The 19,452-nt window shown below is 40.8% G+C and overlaps 3 protein-coding genes across 4 annotated transcripts in view; 2 read left to right on the forward strand and 1 right to left on the reverse strand.

Annotated features, from left to right (window-relative positions):
• oxct1a (3-oxoacid CoA transferase 1a) overlaps positions 1-10,967 on the reverse strand; it is a 46,006-nt gene extending 35,039 nt beyond the window's left edge. Inside the window, exons 1-7 of the mRNA XM_078789600.1 lie at positions 10,520-10,967; positions 9,693-9,801; positions 8,902-8,992; positions 7,307-7,442; positions 6,505-6,654; positions 5,619-5,725; positions 4,785-4,849 (exon numbers count right to left, since the gene is read on the reverse strand). Of these exons, the coding sequence (XP_078645726.1) occupies positions 4,785-4,849; positions 5,619-5,725; positions 6,505-6,654; positions 7,307-7,442; positions 8,902-8,992; positions 9,693-9,801; positions 10,520-10,618 (757 nt within the window). The 5' untranslated portion in view covers positions 10,619-10,967. The remainder of the gene's footprint in view (positions 1-4,784; positions 4,850-5,618; positions 5,726-6,504; positions 6,655-7,306; positions 7,443-8,901; positions 8,993-9,692; positions 9,802-10,519) is intronic.
• Positions 10,968-12,667: 1,700 nt separating this feature from the next.
• Positions 12,668-15,829, forward strand: rimoc1 (rab7a interacting mon1-ccz1 complex subunit 1). The gene is made up of 6 exons (XM_058071127.2): positions 12,668-12,818; positions 13,312-13,421; positions 13,509-13,655; positions 13,835-13,966; positions 14,657-14,771; positions 14,871-15,829. The coding sequence occupies exons 1-6, from the start codon at positions 12,725-12,727 to the stop codon at positions 15,104-15,106; spliced, it is 834 nt and encodes a 277-aa protein (XP_057927110.1). The 5' UTR covers positions 12,668-12,724; the 3' UTR covers positions 15,107-15,829.
• Positions 15,830-15,902: 73 nt separating this feature from the next.
• Positions 15,903-19,001, forward strand: fbxo4 (F-box protein 4). 2 transcript variants are annotated; one of them, XM_058070739.2, is made up of 8 exons: positions 15,903-16,132; positions 16,307-16,416; positions 16,477-16,554; positions 16,650-16,870; positions 17,536-17,611; positions 17,682-17,854; positions 17,952-18,145; positions 18,236-19,001. In XM_058070739.2, exons 1-8 carry the CDS (start codon positions 15,989-15,991, stop codon positions 18,326-18,328), a joined length of 1,089 nt encoding a protein of 362 aa, XP_057926722.2. In that variant the 5' UTR covers positions 15,903-15,988; the 3' UTR covers positions 18,329-19,001. The 2 variants fall into 2 exon arrangements, with proteins under 2 accessions (XP_057926722.2, XP_057926721.2); XM_058070738.2 differs by having other exon boundaries at positions 15,905-16,132; positions 16,307-16,554.
• The last annotated feature ends 451 nt before the right edge of the window (positions 19,002-19,452 follow it).

Below are 19,452 nucleotides of genomic sequence, written 5' to 3' on the forward strand. Positions count from 1 at the left end.
GAAGTCGCCCGAGGTGGCCAGGCAAGGTGCATTAATCCACTTGGCTGTATTGGGTAAATGGGTCTAAAAAGTATCTCAAATTACTTTAAACAAAATGATTTATTCTGCTATTTTTTTGGGTATGACCTTAATGATCAACTTGTATTACCATAAAAAAAAACTCCAGTCATGCCTCACCAGCCATGAACCTCACCGTATGTCACTATGACAGATTAGAGCGCAACGAGAGTGGGTGGGTTTCCCGCCCTGCTTTGATCTGTTCTCTAGTTGTCCTGTGTCTCACCAAGGACCAGGGCCTTTCAGTGTACCTGTGATAAGGAATAACTGGACCAGCTGGATACCATGGAGCATTCAACAATTGAATGGCAGCCCTTGGTTGCCAGGCAACCATAGAAAGAGCTGTTTGTGATCTGCCAGTTTTCAAAGTGCTTTGTTTTATCTTGTATTGTCTTTTTCTTTCTGTCATTGGAAATGTTTCCTCATGGATTATAATAATAATCCAAAGTGGTTTTAGACATTAAAGGGACTGTTTGCAACTGGGTCAAGATTACTTTTTTCAACCAAAAGAGAACACCCCCATTGGCAAACATATGTTACCACTAGCGGTTAAAAAAAACCTGATTGAATGATTAGATTTTTTAAATTACAAATTAAATAAAAATTGTCTGGCAAATAAAGTGACTGGCTGGTGATATTTGTCTTGTTGCACAGTTGTGCATCAGGGCCTCCTACTCCTTTTTCTTTTTCTTTCTCTTTGGGCAGATTGGGTATTCCCAAGAATTCAACTTTCAAGATTCTCCATTCATTTGTCCTATTGACAAAATTTTATGTAGCAGTGATGGATATTTGGCATACATATAAAGTTTATTTTTTATTAAATTAATTTTTGTTTTTATTGTAAACACAAGGGGCAATAGTATCACATTTAAATAACAAACTCTCTCTACTGGCAAACTCACTAGAAACTCACAGGGATAAGAACTAACTAAACTTCACTGAACTTAATTGCTCAGTCTATTGTGCCAGAGTCCGCTCCACTAAGGAACATCACAAGGGAGAGATGAAATCTGAACTGAACCTCACCAGTGCATCTAACCCCATCCCAGCTGCCACCTAGGAGTAACCCTCCTAATCGTTTGCAGCGACGAAGGTTTGGCTGTGGTCATGTTCAACTGTCTGCAGCACATTATGCAGGTGCTGCTCCTTCCTGGTCATTGCGACAAAGTCGGATGCGAGTTTGACGCCACGCTCGGCATAGTCCACGGCACACCACATTCATCGCACAGACATTGACTGGACTTATTTTGAACGCAGCATACATAGCCCATTCTATTCTCGGTCAGCTTTTGCATAGGAGGCAGAGAGATGTGTATAATTGCCACCTGACTCTACGACCAGGCCACGAGTGAAGGTAGCCTGTTGCATTGGTGACATCTTCAACCTTGCAGCCATTGACAAAACACTTGATCGGCTGAGGATATCAGGCGGAATGAAGACTAAAATACTAAATGGACAAGTGTATATCAGATTGTGTAGGACTACAGTACTACTCAATAAATATGAGGCATCAGTAATACTGTCTATTACTCTTGTTGATGTTAGGCTTGCTCAGCTATTAGCTAACTGTCATTAGCAATCATGTATTGGAAAAATATTTCTACATATATTATAGCCATATCAAAATTCAATAATTGTGTTTTCTGATGCACCCTAATATATATATATATATATATATATATATATATATATATATATATATGTGTCACGGACAGGGCAAACACTCACTAATATGGGTGCCTGTGTTTTACGTGGGACATCGTTTACATGCTCGAAGAAGGAAGAGGGTGATATATTTGAGTACCATAAATGTCTTTCATCTAGTTCAACAGTTTAAGGTACGATGGTCACAATGAATAATATGACCACTGTCTCATGAATCCATCTTTTAAAAGAACTTGAATCCAGTCAAGCACATGTACAATGATTTGGGTCATCTGTGCACGACATGCATACTGATTGAGGGCTGAAAACACAAGCTCAACAAGCAAAACATCTGTTGTTCTTTTGCAGCTTCAACTACCCCACCAGGGTCGCGGTGTCAATATTGTCAGCCAATTTATAGCTGGGCGTGCACTGAATGCTGAAGATATATTTATTTTCAGCCTGACTGTAATTGCCTCACTATCTGACAGGAGCTTCTTAATGGGTATTGCAATACGCTCCCTAATCGCGTTATTGTCACAGATTAGCTTGGGTCGGACACAGATAATGTTCAAATCCTAAAATAAATAGGGACTATCAGAAGCTGGTGGGAACACTCACTGAATGGCGGGGGATTAGACACCTAAACTAGGGGTGTAAGGTCCTTATCCTAAATGTCACTAATACGTTTAGATTGTGGAGCACAAACAGCATTAGATGTGTTGTTTTAACAGTGAGGTAATGAAGATGCAAAGCGGGGATGGATATTTGACTACATATGTTGTTTCCTTAGATTTGTGCTTCCTTCCAAAAAGGTCTGTTTTAATTTATTCCACCCACGCCCATTCCGCTGTGATTGGTTAAAGAGGAGCGCTCATTGTCGGACAAACTTTGTCTGAGGCATCGTTGGTGCCGTGGAGTGCAGAAGTTGGACGTGAGGGTGCTGCTAACTGCAGACAATTTTGGCACAACATCGGTCGTGAAAATTACACGTTTTTTGCGAGACTACCAGACATCGGTGAGCATTGTGGTTCTCTCCAACTCCATGGACGCACAGTGTGTCCAACAAAAATGCACCTTAGCCAGCAAGAGTCCATTGCTTCTGGCCTATATTAACAGTCCCGTGTGAACTGCCATCCACAGATAAAACATTTTTTCTCTTGCTGGGAATCATCAAGTACAATAACTTCTGCCTGAGATTGCATCGTAAACAAAGAAGCACAGCTTGGGGAAGGGCAGAGAGCATATCGCGCCTACAGCCACGCCCATAAGGACGCCTGCTCCTGTGTGACATCACAAGAGGAACAGTTTTGCAACGCCCTCTGAAACCCAGCTTTCAGGTCTTACTTCCAAATGTGCAAACCATTAGCAAATTATTCCTCCTTACTAGAATAAACCCAGAAATGAAACTCTAATGGATGTCATTGCTAACACATCTGTATCTTCTTCCGATACTGAACAACGATGCGGTGGCTTCCTCACACAGCCGAAGCACACGTTTGTTGCGTTCATCACTGTTGTCAGACCTTGTTATGTCCAGGATGGCAGGTGCAGCCTGCTTGTGAGATTTAAATCTCGCCCACAACATGTCACATCATTCTCCTCTGCGCTCCCACTAGTCTGATTGATTTAAGTGATGGCTTATCAGCAGTGAATATGCTCAGGCACCGTTTCCAAGCGGCACACTTTTTAACCGTGCCCAACTCATCATCTCCACTCCCGAACGTTTTAAGCTGACAATGGGTCAAAGCAGTCGATTTAATATTAAAAAGCTGACCGACTTAGAGGAGCATTGTCATTCATGTCACTACCGTCACCTTCGCAACTTTCTGCAGGCATTAACACATTTTCCTGGCGCCGTCGCTGATGTGGCCGCAACTCTTCTCATTATCACTGTAGCAGAACACTGGTGCTGTTTCTTTTTGGCAACTGGAGCCCTTACTTTCCAAGTAGCACTCATTCTCATTACGGTCACTGTTTCAAATTAATCATCACCTATGTTCATTATTACTACAGCTGTGGAGTGACAAAACATTTTAATTACCTCAGTTCTAAACTGCGTCAATGGAAGGGAGAGCAATCCCTGCACGGTGGATAATGATTTTGTGGAACTTACAAGAGTTATTCATCTATTTCCAGCTTGTGATTTAAGTTTTCTTCACAAGAGATTCCAAAGGGTGCCTATTGGGAGGTGTGAAGCCGAGACCGCACATACTGTACACACCAAAATAGAGGATAGCTTTCATATTTCTTCACTGTCAAATGCTAGATAAGTGGATAACCAGACAGGGTGATTGAAACGAGATATGACACAGAGCTGAGCGACCTGACACCGCAAGTGAGCCGAGACGGCGGGTCAATCCAGACATTAAAACGTCCAATATCCAAGCATTACAACATGACTCCCCAACTTGGCTTCAGTAAAGTAAGAAAGGAGATTTCTACCTGTGTAGGTGGTTACATGTGATTGTTATATTTCTATATTGCTATATGGGCCAGTGCTGCTTTTGTGTCTTTTGACGTCTGCAAGGGATTTTTCCTTTGTCTCGTGAAAACTGACTCTACACTGTTGTTGATCTGGACAAAAATATCATACTAAGGGCTACACCATTGTTGTTATTGTTTGGTATGTATAAACAAACACATGCTGGTGCATAACAGACTCAAAATAAGCCAGAGAATCAGCAAAGTCACAAAAGCTCACAAAAGCTGCACCTCTGTTATAAAATCACACATCTGTGTGATTATGGGTATCATGAGCAATCGATTAATTGATAGCTACATTAAACGTCTAAGTTCCTGTTTGCATGCTTGTTAGTACTGCACTGTTTTTTGCAAACAATTGCTTCAAGCCGTCATTCATCGACCACATCTGTAACAATTAATCTATAATTCCACCCCTCCTGAGTGTACACACTGCATACAAACGATATGTAGTAATATTTGCAGTTATGGGATCTGTTAAGAATTGATTTGTCAGAAGGGGCTTTTCTATCACTCGAGAAATATTTGCACTTCACAAAAATATCACTTATCTCTTCTATGCTTTGACTTTAATACGGCAGGTGAAAAGGCAAAACAACCTACCTCAACAATAGTGGTTTTGGCTGCCTTGCACATGGGCTGGTTGAAATTTCTGGCCGTTTTCCTACAAGTGACAGCAAGTAAAAAGCAATGAAATATACATTAGAGCTCATTTTCAGCCAAATAGATACATTTAAGATACCATGAAGTTCTCTGCTAGACACTGCACTCTTGTGGTTAAAGGTGGTACTACAGCTACTTGCAACATTACCGCTTATAGTCATTTGCCACCAGTTGGACTCGCATGACCTCGCTGAGGAGACTACACAAAGCAATCGACATGAGCACAGGTTTAATTCTCAAACCTCTGAAACTCTCTGCAATTTCATGAAAAGACTATTGCTTAATTGAAAGTCTACATCATCTCCAACCTCATCATTGCGGTCTAACTGGTTCAGCATGTCAACTTTGATTAAAGATCACAGTTACTGCAGGTAAATTGCACTAAATTGAACTGATTTAATTCAGCCACAGAGACTGCTCTAGTCAAAGTCTAAAGAAATCCAGTTTGCAAAGACATTACAAAAATAAGAGCACTCAGGGAACACAGACTGAAAAGAAAATCAATAAGTAAATGGCTCTTGGGAGCTTACAAGGTACAACAAGGTACATTTCCATCCAGATTATTTTTTGCTGGTGTATTCTGGCCACACGTCACATGCAGTGTGTGCTCAGTGTTGCACAAACACAACCGAGGCATACAAACATGCCCCAAGGAAAGCTTTGCTGGCTCTTGACAGGATAAATAGCGGCACCACCAGTGCTGATGCTGTTCAAACTACACTGAAATTCTGTGGATGTCAAACACACATAATTCTGTGTCAGTCCCTTACCTGAAAACAACGTTTCCAGCCCTGTCGGCTTTCCATGCCTTGATCAGAGCAAAGTCTCCAGTGATGGCCTTCTCCATGAGGTAGTGTCTGCCATTGAACTCCTGTACCTGGATGGAAACACAGCAGTTGAGGATGAACAGACTGTAGGGACCAATTGTGTTCAGGATTGGAAAGAGTCAGCCTTTCATTAGGAAAAAAAAAATTAGGGATGTCTGATATTGTCCAACTCTCAATTTCCGATTCCGATATCAACCGATACCAATGTGTATAACACACATATATTTTTCTTGAGTAAAATGTATCTAAAGCTATTTTTGTTATTCATTTTGTTGTCTATTTTTGTTTTTTCATTTGTTATTATTATTCATGTCTGACAGAATCTTTTTCCCAATATTTCAACTACTAGAGAAACTGATATCTATTCATTTATCTGTGCTGTCTGAAACTGAAACCAGGAAAATGCAACAAAATTGAGCGTATACATGCGTATTCAGGAGTCAAATCAATGTTGAGTACTATAAATGTGTACTTGTTGGTAGGTTTGCATTAAAATGAAAGCCTCATGCGGCGGCCGATATAATTGGTCATCCCTAAAAAATACATATTGTTTTTAACGTTATGCCACAGGTAATATGGTAATCCCCATAATTACCTTTTTTTTTTCAACATTCCAAAAATGTGTAATTCCAAAAAAGTGGAATTTTTTATTACATGAATAATTTCTTCATAATTAGATGATTACAGGTCAATAATTGGCAACAAGACCACAAACTTGATACAAAAAATTTGAATGTAATAAAAATGTAATTTATGAATAGTTTTGCAACAACTTCTGACTAAACAAATACCCAATCGTAGCCTAACAAATCTATTTTGACAATTTTACCTCTCGTTTTTCACTGGCAATGGCGATGCTGCCATCCTTGTTGTACTTGATAGGAGAGCCTCCCTGCTGGATCAGCGTGCCATAACCGGTAGCAGTGAAGAAGGCGGGAATCCCTGCACCGCCAGCTCGAATTCTCTCTGCTAGGGTGCCCTGTGCAGAAAGTGCAGCATATTAAGAAAGAAACAGGAAAATATGAGACTTAGCTCACATTACAGTATCTTGCAGAAGTGATTACAGTACACACCTTACATTTCAGCAACTGTATTAAATCTTATAAATTACTATACTATAGAAAATATATTTAGATTTTCCAACAATATTTGATTCTGATGCGTTCATAAAAGGTCTTCATGGCTTAAATAATGGTGCTAACATTCATTCATTTTCTACCGCTTATCCTCACCAGGGTCACAGGGGTGCTGGAGCCTATCCCAGCTGTCTTCAGGCGAGAGGCAGGGTACACCCTGGACTGGTCGCCAGCCAATCACAGGGAACATTCATACCTATGGACAATTTGGAGTCGCCAATTAACCTAGCATGTTTTTGGAATGTGGGAGGAAACCGGAGTACCCGGAGAAAACCCACGCATACACAGGGAGAACATGCAAACTCCACACAGAGATGGCCGAGGGTGGAATTGAACTCGGGTCTCCTAGCTGTGAGGCCTGCGCACTAACCACTCGTCTGCCATGCAGCCCTGGTACTGTTTTATCATTTAATCAAGTGTCATAACGCAAGTAGTGTACCAAAGTGTCAAATTATCCTTTAAAAAAATAAATAAAAATTATGTTTTTCAACCTACCTGTGGGGTCAGTTCCACCTCCAACTCTCCAGATAGATACTGTCGCTCAAACTCTGCATTTTCCCCCACATAGGACGAGATCATTCTCTTGATCTGCTTGGTCTGAAGGAGCAGGCCTAGGCCAAAGTTATCCACTCTGAGAAAAGAAAAAGTGCATACTTGACTTCCAGAAGAGTTATACAACATGTACATAAACAAAGTCCTTTAAAAAGTCTAATATAATGGACTACGTCAGAAATGTATGCAAAAATTATGCCTCAGTTCAAGTACAATATGGCGTACGTCTTGTCGTCATTGTCCCCCCACTTCTGTTACCCGTCTAGGACGTCATCAGCGATCGACTTTTTTTTTTTTTTTTGACTGTTCACGGCTGCAAAATAACAGACCATGGAGCCAAGGAAAGTTGCAAGTGCCAGCACTTTGATAAAGAAGGTGAAAAACATTCTTGAATTCAAGAAGCAACTCATAGCAAAATGCAAAAATTATACGTGGAGCTCTGCTTGGCTGACACCATGACGATAGTCGGGCTGCACGGTGCCGAATGGTTAGCGCGCAGGCCACACAGCTAGGTGTGTGGGTTTTCTCCAGGTACTCCGGTTTCCTCCCACATTCCAAAAACATGCTAGGTTAATTGGCGACTCCAAATTGTCCATAGGTATGAGTGTGAGTTGTTTGTCTATATGTGCCCTGTGATTGGCTGGCGACCAGTCCAGGGTGTACCCTGCCTCTCGCCCGAAAACAGCTGGGATAGGCTCCAGCACGCCTGCGACGCTCGTGAGGATAAAGAAAGTAGAAAATGAATGAATGACTATAGTTTGTGTTCTGTTCAGTTGTCCTCCCTTCTCCCCCTTCTGCTTGACGTGTGATTAGCATACACTTCAGTACACTTCTGTTAGCACCACATATAAAGGGGCCTACTCCAGTCTGTCATTGTTAAGAACAAAATGGTATGCCTTTACAATCAGCATTCTCGCAATTACCCTCAGTAGCATGTTAACACATCCCTGTGTTAATCACTTCCACTCTCCAGAAGTCTCACAGAAATGTAAGCCACTCCCTGATTTAACATCAACAGATGCATTCAATGTGGAAAAATTTGGTGTCTTGCTGGAAATGGCATAATAATTATCTTTTTCGATACTTTGATTTAATTCAACATCTTAAGTATCATTGTTAAAGTTCAAGTCGAGTTGAAAGTCTTTGATGGTAGTCGAGTTGAGTCCATTGCATACCAAACAACACCCAGAGTGGAGGCCTTGCCCTGTTTTAGGTAAGGTGGAATGACTCTTGTTTTGTCTGCGTAGAGAAGAAAACTACAATGTAATGGGCATCACTGTGATTGCATCATTAATTTCGATTACATTATCCCAAACCATACAAGAACCTTTCATGACAGTCCAATCTTCACAACTAAGGAGAGTCTTTGTCACTGGCTTGCCCCTTTCATGACCTTATAATGTGTCCCAGACAAGCATGAGGGCTTTAAAGGAAAATATCTAAGTGAAAAGTGTAAACACCTTATGCAGATGCAAGTATAGACACAATAAGAGTGTACTTTAAAGTGGAAAACTGCAATATAATGTATATCAGTATACCCGGCATTGTTGCTGACTGCAGTGAGACCCTTCACGCCTGTCTTCAATAAACTATTGATGAGATTCTCTGGAATGCCACATAATCCAAAGCCTGTGTTAGAACACAAACAGAAACATTCAGGGTTTGCATACCATTTTTCCAAGGTCAAATTACAAAGGATTATGGCTACCAAGAAACACATAGAGATCATTAAATTACAACTTTTTTTCTCTTCGTACATATAAAACAGCCACAGGCATAAAGAGAAATAAGATTATTAATCCAATTCATCTACTATCTTTTCCTAATGGAAAATATTTTGCAAGATCTCTGTCTTATGTCATGCTGATTTCTCCCTGCATGGTGTTCCTTCAATGCAGGACAGGACAATGGAAAATGTTTGAAGTTGTCTCAGATGACCTGACTATTAATATGTACTGGAGAATTTGTGTAGGACATAGTTCATGCTCGCTTTGCAATAAAGAGGTGGCGCAATGAACAAAGTCAACAAATGTTACATACCAGCAGATGTTTACCATTTAGAAAAGCAAACTTGCCGTCAATACCTGTATGTATACAGGACTCTGAGACATACTAGACTCCAGTTTCTGCGTTCAAATGATGAAAGAATTATATTTGGAAATAATTACCTATTTTGGGGGCCTCAGAGTGGTGCAACCCCCCACCCCACCTATACGGCACAACCTGGCCAATAGCCCTCAAATGTTAAAATTTACACTTAATCCATGTGATTTCAGCTAAATGCTACACTATTCACTTGAACTGGGTTTCTTTTTCAAGTGGGATTTACCTCCAACCAATACAGTCGCACCGTCTGGTATGTCTTTGACGGCCTCTGTTGGATCGAAATAGAACTGCGATCTTCTCTGGCTGGAGGTCGAAAAGTAGCAGGTACACGTCTGTGAATGGTAGAGTAAAGGGGCAAGTTTTAGAAAAAACATTCTGTAAAACTGCATAACAATAGTGATGTTTACACTGTAAAATACGACAGGTTTAAATGGATTAGGGCACTAATATGTGTGCACAGTGTAAAGAGCTGATAGATTACTTTATACAATGGAGAAAGAGGTAGATAAGGTGAACAAATCCTGCAACAAAGGGGGCCTGAACTGCACTCATAGGGCGGGATGCTTCTAAGATTTCAGCTACTTTATTAAGATACAAGACTGAATAAGACCTATTTACATGCTGCCCTGCCTATGCTTCCATGTCAATATCACTGATTTCCTCCCTCCTTTTATAAAGTTCGCAGTCAGTGTCCCCTGAATTGCTTCTATGTATGACAGGTCTTTAATGGGACTAGTTGATATAAATAGGATGCAAACGTGGTACAGGCAAACATGACGGAAAACATTCTTGAGAGTTAATTTGTAAGAGGCAGTGGAGGTGAATTATGCAAGAACGTGTGACCTCCAACAGCATAACTTGACTCCCACAAGCTATTGTGCACTATTGTTAATCATCCTTGTCATGTAACTGTATAACATTGCATAGTTTGACAAACCCCGTGATAAAGTTGGTCGGTATGTACAGTGATGCAAAATTGTAGCGACTAATAGAAAGACTGTGCAGGAGCTATTCTAACCATCTTCAAATGCAATACATGCACATACCAACCTTGCTCAATTGAGGCTTGTCGAAGTTGAAAGCAGTTCTGCATGGACCGGAGAGGTGTTTTAAAGTGTCCGCTCGACACAAGGCTCTGAAGGTCGTCATGTTTAGACGCACACACGCCGGACGGTAGGGGAGAGGAGAGATGTAAAAACAAGAGGCACTCGCCGACTTGTAGACTGAGCTGTTAGCATGTGGCTAATAGCCTTAGCTTTAGCTGTTGTCACATTGGCTGGCACATCAAGAGCTCGGGCTTTGCTGCATTTGTGTTATCGGAATGCACAGGTGTCCATTTCTAAAAGCTGGAGTTCATACATTTGCTGTTTGTAGCTGGTATTACATACATATACTTACGCGTGTAATGTTTACCAGTGTTGCTTTAACGTTGCCAAATCATATATAGGCGTATTCAAACGACGTTTAAATCGGTGGTATAATATTTTCCCATTTTCTGCCAGGCCTTGAATGCACCCGCTCTCAGATTGATAGACGCCTCATCGAGCGCTGAGCCTTACGACAACGTCGCCGCCATATTGGATGTGACGAGGCTACGCTGTAAATGAACACAATTCAATATACTTACTTTCATAAAGCGCCTTTCTACAAAGAAATGTAAGTTAATTCCTCTTATTTATACATTCACACGCGCACTAATATACTTGAGAAACAGCTGGGCTCCAAAAACAACTTGCTTGTTTTTGTTTCTGCACAATGTGATTGTGGTTGTTTGTGGCGCTTCACTGTATATGAGTACGTGTGGGAATGTATAAAGGAGAGGAATTCACGTATATTTCTGTGTAGAAACGCGCTTTATCAATATGCGTCTATTGAAATGTATTCATTGACACCGCAGCCTTGCCACATCCAATATGGCGGCGCTGTTGAAGCATGGCGGCAGGGGAGAAACCCACTATATGCGGCGTCAGTACTGTCTATGGCAGGGGTCAGCAACCTACGGCTCCAGAGCCGCATGTGGCTCTTCAGCCTCTTTGTTGTGGCTCCCTTTGCAATGCTCAAATATTTGTTTTAACACCCAAATGAGGAAAATATGCATCTTTTGAACAAAATCCGACTTTCTGTGAGGCCGTATACTAGCAAGAGTACTTGATCAACTCCACTTTTTCTCTACTGTGATATCCCAAAATTCCCTCAATCAAAATCTTGGGAGACTAGCAAATTGCTCTGGATGTGAGCATGTTGCTACACATTTCTTAAGGCGTGCATGGGGAGAACATGCAAACTCCACACAGAGATAGCCGAGGGTGGGATTGAACTCAGGTGTCCTTGCTGTGAGGTCTGCGCGCTACCCACTCGACCGCTATGCAGCCCCTATATTCTGCTGTTATTTTTCTTCAGTGAGCGAGGGGGTAAAATGGCTCTTTTGATAGTAAAGGTTGCCGACCCCTGGTCTATGGCATTGCACTACATTTGTCACAAAAATGTCATTTGTAACACACACACATATTCTATATTTATCTAATTGTGAATGTATAATATATATTAGCATACATATATATTTTGTATATACATATATATAGCAAATAGAAACATTAAACAATATGCTTATCAACATTAAATGCTTATTGAGGAAGCAGTTCAGAACACCAAGGTGGACCTCGGTGGAAAGTTTGGACACTGAGTGGTCCTATCAAAAGATCTTTCACTATATAGTGTTTTGGCAGTAGGCCCTTAAAAACAGCTGAGCGCTCCTGTCATATACTATCGATAGGATCTTTGACCAGCATAAACATAGTGTCTAAATGTATGACTACATTATATGTATGACTATATTATATCAAATATAATAATGGATAACTTGAATTCTAATCTTACAAAATTTAAATGTGAGTCCATGGCAAATATGACACTAAATTGTAGTTTTTAATGCGACGTGTACCAAAGACATCTTTGGCTCCTTTCTGAAAAAATACACACCCGCACGCATATTCACGTCTGTGTAAACAAAGAATAGACATAGAGTGACGTCACAGGCATGACGTCGTTGCGAGCTACATTTTTAATGGTCGTATTCCGACCTTACAAATGTTTTTGACGAGGGATTCATACTCAGTTACTATAGTGTTTGTGCGGTATTATTTAACCCGCTTTTCAAAATAATAAAACATATCCAATTTAAAAAATAGTGTCGCATTGCCGCATTGGCATTGCTTGGGCACGTGACTCAGCATCACGTGACTACTAGTTTTAGTCATGGCCGACGACTACAGGCGACAAGGCCTTGAGTTGGAGAGACGGATATTCGAGTTAGATGCCAAGTGTTCTGCTCTCAAAGCTGAAAAACAAGGTAACACCGAACACTTTTGGGAAATAATGCCCCTGTTGGTCACCATCGCCGTCGTGGGAGTATCTGACAGCCATATATCGTTTTTAGCTAGCTAGCACGCTAGCTGTTGTTAGCGTTATCAAGTGCAGCCGTGCAACCACAAATCATATCCAATTTAATGGTTTGACATTTCAGAATTCTAACCAACAGATGGCGCAGAATTGTTTTATACCGTGGTGTGAGTTGTAAATATAGCAGAAAGGTATATTAATATTCACCCCTCACGATAGTTTATAAATGTAAACATTCACGCCGTTTTGGCTAGCAACACTTCGGTGACATTAACGTAAATGTGACCATTAACGTTTCTGTCAAGTCATTTATGTGCTTCCCGTCAAAAGTAAGGGGTATTTACATGACCGCAATGTGTTTTTATTCATTTTTTGCACATTTGTTTTTTCACAGCTGTCGGTGACCCAGTCAAGCAATAGTCTAACTTATCTCTTTTCCGTAGATGACGACTATTTACAAAATGCATCTGCCATACTAGACAAGTTGAAAAGCTACTACAGACAAGGAGGAGAGAGTAGTAGCCTCTCCAAGCTACTTCAGGATTACACACAGGTACGTAACATCGTAAAATGATTACATGTGTAGTGGAACAGCAATTAGTAGAACTAAAAATAAATAACAATTGTGTTTGTGTTCTAGGTGATCCTAGATATTACATTTTATGAAGAGAACAAACTGGTGGATCAAGAGTTTCCAGAGGAATGTTCTCCGTTTAAAATCCAGCAGCTCCTGCAAGATCTGACTGAGCCGGAGGTGTTGGTGGGGCGACTTGCACCATCTCAAGAGGTGTGGTTCCTGTATGTTCTCGGTGTAATGCGTGGGCTTATCTTGCATATAAAGAAGATGTGAAACCGAATGAAAGTCACTGTGTTTGTGCAATACTGACATAGAATGAGAGTTAATTCTGTGCAGCACCAGCATACTGTGCTTGTCAGTCTGTGACGGTTACGTGTTTGGTCTATAAGGTGCAAGCTGTGTTGGGCCTGGAGCTGTTAGAATGCCTTTATTGGAGACGTGGGGCACTGCTTTACATGTACTGCCACACCCTTCACCAGAGGAAGCAATGGATCAAGAAGAACAAAGAGACATTCCTGAAGGTAACAAATTTGCATTTCGTGGCAAGTTTCCTTATAAAGTTTGTACAGGTCTATAGTGTTTAGTTATTCAGTGGTAGAGAGTACTGGGGGATAAAATGTGATTCAATTTATATTTTTACCCAAGTAATTCATTTTCCTTCAGGAAGTAATGCTACATAATCAGATTAAAATATAGACCCCAATGTAAGGCAACCCTGAATGTAAAACTGCTTGTTCAGGGGGAGGGGGGTGATTACGACAATAGCCTCTAGACCCCAAATATAAGACCCCCGTCTCTTTCATATTGTTTTTGTAGGAAATAAATAATGTCTTATATTTGACTCAGTACAGAAGACAAAAAAATCTACCACGGCAGACTTGCTGGCGCATTATAGAATATTACATCTCTGAATCAACAGTGAGATATTAGATGTACAATAATGTGTGTGTTTATCTTTAAATTAGCGCTTAGATTAGCGCTTGCTTACATGGAACCCAGAAATCGTATGGGGGTGGAGTATTCATAAAATGTCTTTAGGGTTTGCAGGTCTGTGTGTGTGTTATGGTAAATATGTCCTAAGTGACACATGGTGATGTCAATTATAATAGATTAGGTGAAGGATCTATTAGAGCTGAAACCACTATTTGAAGGAATGTTGTACTTGGCATGCTTGTCTGTATGCATCATGTGACTCTGGTCTGTTCATGCAGTGTATTCAGGAAGGAGTGCGCTACCTAATGCGGATGCTGCAGGTGAGGAACTCAGTGAAGCTCAATGACGGGGTGGTGCTCCACGATACTGCTACTGCAGGCTTCCTAGCTGAAGGTATGTTTTTTTTTGTTTTGTTTTTTTTTGGTGCAAATATTGGCAATACACACGTTTGTATTGATTTGACTATAATATATCCCTTCACTCGTTTCCAAGGCATTTTCTCAGACACGCACCTGTTGACAATGATGTACATCGGGGAAATGTGCTTCTGGGCTGTCAAGTACGAAGACTACAGCAGCGACATGGTGGATTGTAAAGAAGATCGCCTTCAGTTTAGGGACATTGGCACACAGATACTCAACAAGTATGTGCTTGCCTGTGAGGGTCCTTTGCAGGGACAGGGCTGGAACACAGAGAATGCCAAGGAAATACTCAGTGTTTTACAGTGAAGCCTGCTGCGTTTGTCGTGTCTGGGCCTTCCTCGGACACACATCTAAGATCAGTATTGAGTGTTTTTCCAATCCCCCCATTTAAAAAAAAAAAGGTGAGGTACAGTGTAATGAAAGGCTAATAAGAGGACGTGAGAGGAGAAATTGTATTTCAGTTAGGGTGTCAAAACCACCTCACTCTGCTATGGGGAAGAAAGGTCGGCAAGTGATGTAAAACTGACAGTGAAGTTGTTTTTTTTTTTTTTTTTACCCATTCTGCTGAAAAAGCAGTGCTCACGATTCCAGACTGTTGACTAGGGCACTTGTTTTGCTCTAAGAATGTGTTATAATTATAACATTAATATAAAAGAAAAAAGATTCTTAATAAAATATGCTCTTTTTTTAAGTTTATCAATAACAGCCTAAAGTGAAATATTGCACAGTAACATTTTTATTTATTAAGTTGCCATTTTGGTATGGTTTTATTATTTGACATCTGTTCATACAATATTTACACACGTTTTAAATGTGTATGAAATACACACAAGGCAAAGGCAAGTTTTTCAGAAAGTTGGAACGCATTTGTGCAGTTATTCATGATCCACCACTCTTATTCCCATCATTTATTGCAATTTCCCAAAATGTAATTAACTTTTATTTGTCTAGCTTTTAATAGAGAAAGTGTTTGGATGGAATTTTCTGTTTTTTATGTCCTTGGTGACAATAAAGCCCGTGTTGTTTTAACGAGTTTTGTTTTAAATGCCGATCTCGTTCATCAGGGCGCCATATTGTGGCACTACACAACCCATGATGCACCGCTGCTTGTCAGCAATGCGGAAATGTGACAAAGTGGCACGTCGCGTTTGTTGTCATACAGCATGATTTCACCACCTCTAATAAGTCATGGCATGGAAGACAAATTTTCTTAGCGAGTCAGTCGTTATTCGAAGTCTCAGACGCTTTCGTGACTTATATTTTTCTTCCGGTGTGAAAGCAGATCTTTTGGACAACAGAGAGGAAGGGCCGAACTTTCTGGACTATTTACCGGTGAGTTCTTTGCGAGAGAGCTACGGTGTTCATATGTGACAAAATTGACATTTTTAAAAATTACTTCATAATTAATCGTATGTGGTATGGAATTTACTAAATTCATTATACATGTACTGTCGACCTTCCTTAAACTGGTCAATCTAGGCATAAATTACTCATTCCATCCTAAAGGTGGACGTGCAGTTCCACGTCATGACCTTCTTGTCTCCTGTGGACATATGTCGCCTGGGAGCAACCAGCCACTACTGGAGGGCCGTGGTTCGAGATCCACTGCTGTGGAGGTATTTTCTCTTCAGAGACATGCCCAACTGGCACTCAATCGATCACTTAACCATGCCCAGACTTGAGACGCTAGACGCCCCACGCCTCTGTGATGATGCAGAAGAGGCCTTGGCATCAAATATTGACTTCATGGCAGAGTTGGTGCTCTTTTTTTCTTATTTTTTTTTTTTTTTTTACTTCAAAGTTGGCTGAACTTTGGACACAATGCAGTGACACACGTGTGTTCCCACAGATATCTGAAAGGATGCCCCTCATGCAGACAGAAATGGCTTCCTTCACGTCCAACTTACAAAGTATTGACATCCTTACTGCAGTCTCTGGTGCCTTCTGCAGAACCTCGCTACGCCATGTTTGGTCCTGGAATTGAGCAACTGGATGTCTCTTTGGTCACAAGGCTCATGCACGCTCCTCATGTCCTACCTGTGTCTGGTATCCCGAACAGACAGATCAATGGTGGGGGAGTCTTCTCTTGACATCAAACTTTAAAAAGTTATTTGGTGGTATCTGCTAGCCATGGCTATGATAATTGACCCCTGAACCTGGGGTTAGTCTATTACACTATCACCCTCACGTTTGACTATATCATCTCAAAGGTCAATAATAAACACAAATAAAACTTCTATATACTTTAGAGTAGTCAGTGTACAACCTGTATAGCGATATAGATCTACTATTCAGTTATTGTCAAAAAAGTTGGCAGTATCAAGCTGTATATTGACAGTTATATAATTTCTTTGCTAGATTTAATAAAGTGGTTCCTGAAGTGTGAGCGGTAGACTCAACTATGTAAGAGACATAGTTTTTGCACATTTAATGGTGGCCTAAAACTATTGAGTATCTCTACTAAATCTGTCCAAAAGTGGGAAAGTTATATCCCGGTTCTTGTTTATTTGTTTTTTGGATTTTTTTGAATGTTTACTACATTCATTCATATCCTGTGCCTCTCCAGGGGGCTAAGGCCCCCCTGTCCTCAGAACCTAGTGACGCCCCTGGACACTACAGTACTGTATGTGATTACAATTGACCATATTGTTCGTGTTGCAGGATGCTGAATCCACCAGTAGGTGGCTGTGTTTGCCTGTGTAAGTGTCATTCCACCCTCCTTTTCGCCATCCTAGGGATCGGCTCAGGGATCAATTATTTGTTCAACAACCAGCACAAGTTCAACATCCTTACGCTTTACTCCTCAAACAAGTAAGCATACCCAGAATAGTCTTTTAGCTGTAACAATTTGATGCTTATTTTAGTTTTTGTGTTTGTGCAGAGCCGAGAGGGAGCGAGCCAGAGTGCAGAAGCAGTATATGAGCAGCAAACTCTTCACCTTAGTCGGACACGATGAGTCTGGTCAGCCAGTCTACAGGCCGGCCGCTCAGGTGCAGCAGGTGTGCCAGGTAGTAGATGGGGTCATTTATGTGGCCAATGCTGAGCCAGAAGGAGGTGAGACTATTAAAGCTATTAAAATGATTACTATAGAGCTTTAATCGTAGCCCCTCTTTTCGCGCCTCTTCTACATCACACACGTGTGTTAAAAAAGGTGAAGGAGAATCTGAAGTGGCTCAGATCCGGGCCGTGCTGAGCTCGACATCCAAACCCCTGCTGGTGCTCTCGTGTATCTCCAGAGAGGAAAGTGAAACAGCCGGCATGCAAAGTGGTGTTAAGAAGAACAGGACCTCATGCGTTGATATGGCAAAAAGACTTGGACTTCCCAAGCTGCCTAATCCCTGGATGGTAAACATTAGTACATATTTCACATATTTCATGGATTGAATGATGTATGAATATCCTTGCATCGGCCTGCTATTTTGTGTTTTGAATCAGGTGCAGGATGCAGTTGCTGAATCTTTATTGGGTCTTCTGGACGGCATTTCTTGGCTGCTGAGATGCTCTGGAGTCAAAGTTTATGGTAGCTAGTTTTAAAGTATTGAAATTAAGACTTTAAGCATTTCTCAACAGGAATTCCTATTGAGAAAATGAGAAAATTGTGTATAGTTCTAGTTTAATTTTGGGGTTTATAGCAGTGACTATAGCCAAGTAAGGACTTTAGGACCTGAAGGGTTATGCATTTGGTTGTATGGTGACATATTATCCATGTTATATGGCATTGCTATCAATGCCCAGACTGGTAAAGGCTATTATAGAATATTAGAAGTGTAGATATTAATTTAAATTTAAAAGCAGCAAGGTTTAGTATTTTCAGTGCAGTGCATATACATATGCTGCATGGTGTTGTGTACCGAGTTTTGGTTATTGGGAACACACCACTAAAAATATTGATTTCTTTTATTGTTAAAAAAAGGCTGTAAAAATAGCCTGTTAACAACAGTAACTAATTTATTTAATTAATTACGTTCAAATTTTCATGTAATTAACACACATACACCTTGTCTAGCCACTCCTACCTGTTATGATGACATCCACGGGCACAATAGTGTCCCCAAAGAGTCTGACGCTCATAACTTTATTCTGACATGAACACATCAACAACATTTCCTGAGTGTGTTTTGAATTGTCATCCCTGCAATATTAGAAGACTTGGTGATCCTGTATAGTTTACAAAGTGAAACACGAGTCATTCCAGGTCAGAGATGTTCTAACAAAATCAGTGTTTTGTCATTATTCTTTTTCACTGAACCAGAATACATGCACCATATCATGCAGGCTTGTCTGTGCTGTGAGTATGTGCTTATGCTACATAGGCGAGCCCTCCTTCCATCCACAGTTCACAATCATTTTACCACCGCGGCGGTCCTGACAAGATAATGTGCTTCATTGATGCGCTTTTGTTCTTGTTACCTGGGTAACCGCAAATAATCTAAAGTACCATCCTGTTTATCAAAATGTTCCCCAGCCTAGGTTTGGGAACATATAGCGCTGATTGATGTAATTTAGGTGCATTAAGGCTGGCTGGCTGGGTTCAGTTTTGTTTTTAGATGAATTTTAAAGAGATATGATGGAGACTTTGACCCGTGTGTGTGGATGTGTGTAAACAATGAAGCGGGACTACCACCTCTTCCTGAGGTGTGCATGTGGAGAAA

The sequence above is a fragment of the Doryrhamphus excisus genome, linkage group LG3, assembly GCF_037039965.1.
Source record: "Doryrhamphus excisus strain RoL-2023G ecotype Guam linkage group LG3, RoL_Dexc_Guam_v1.1, whole genome shotgun sequence".
NCBI lineage: Eukaryota > Metazoa > Chordata > Actinopteri > Syngnathiformes > Syngnathidae > Doryrhamphus > Doryrhamphus excisus.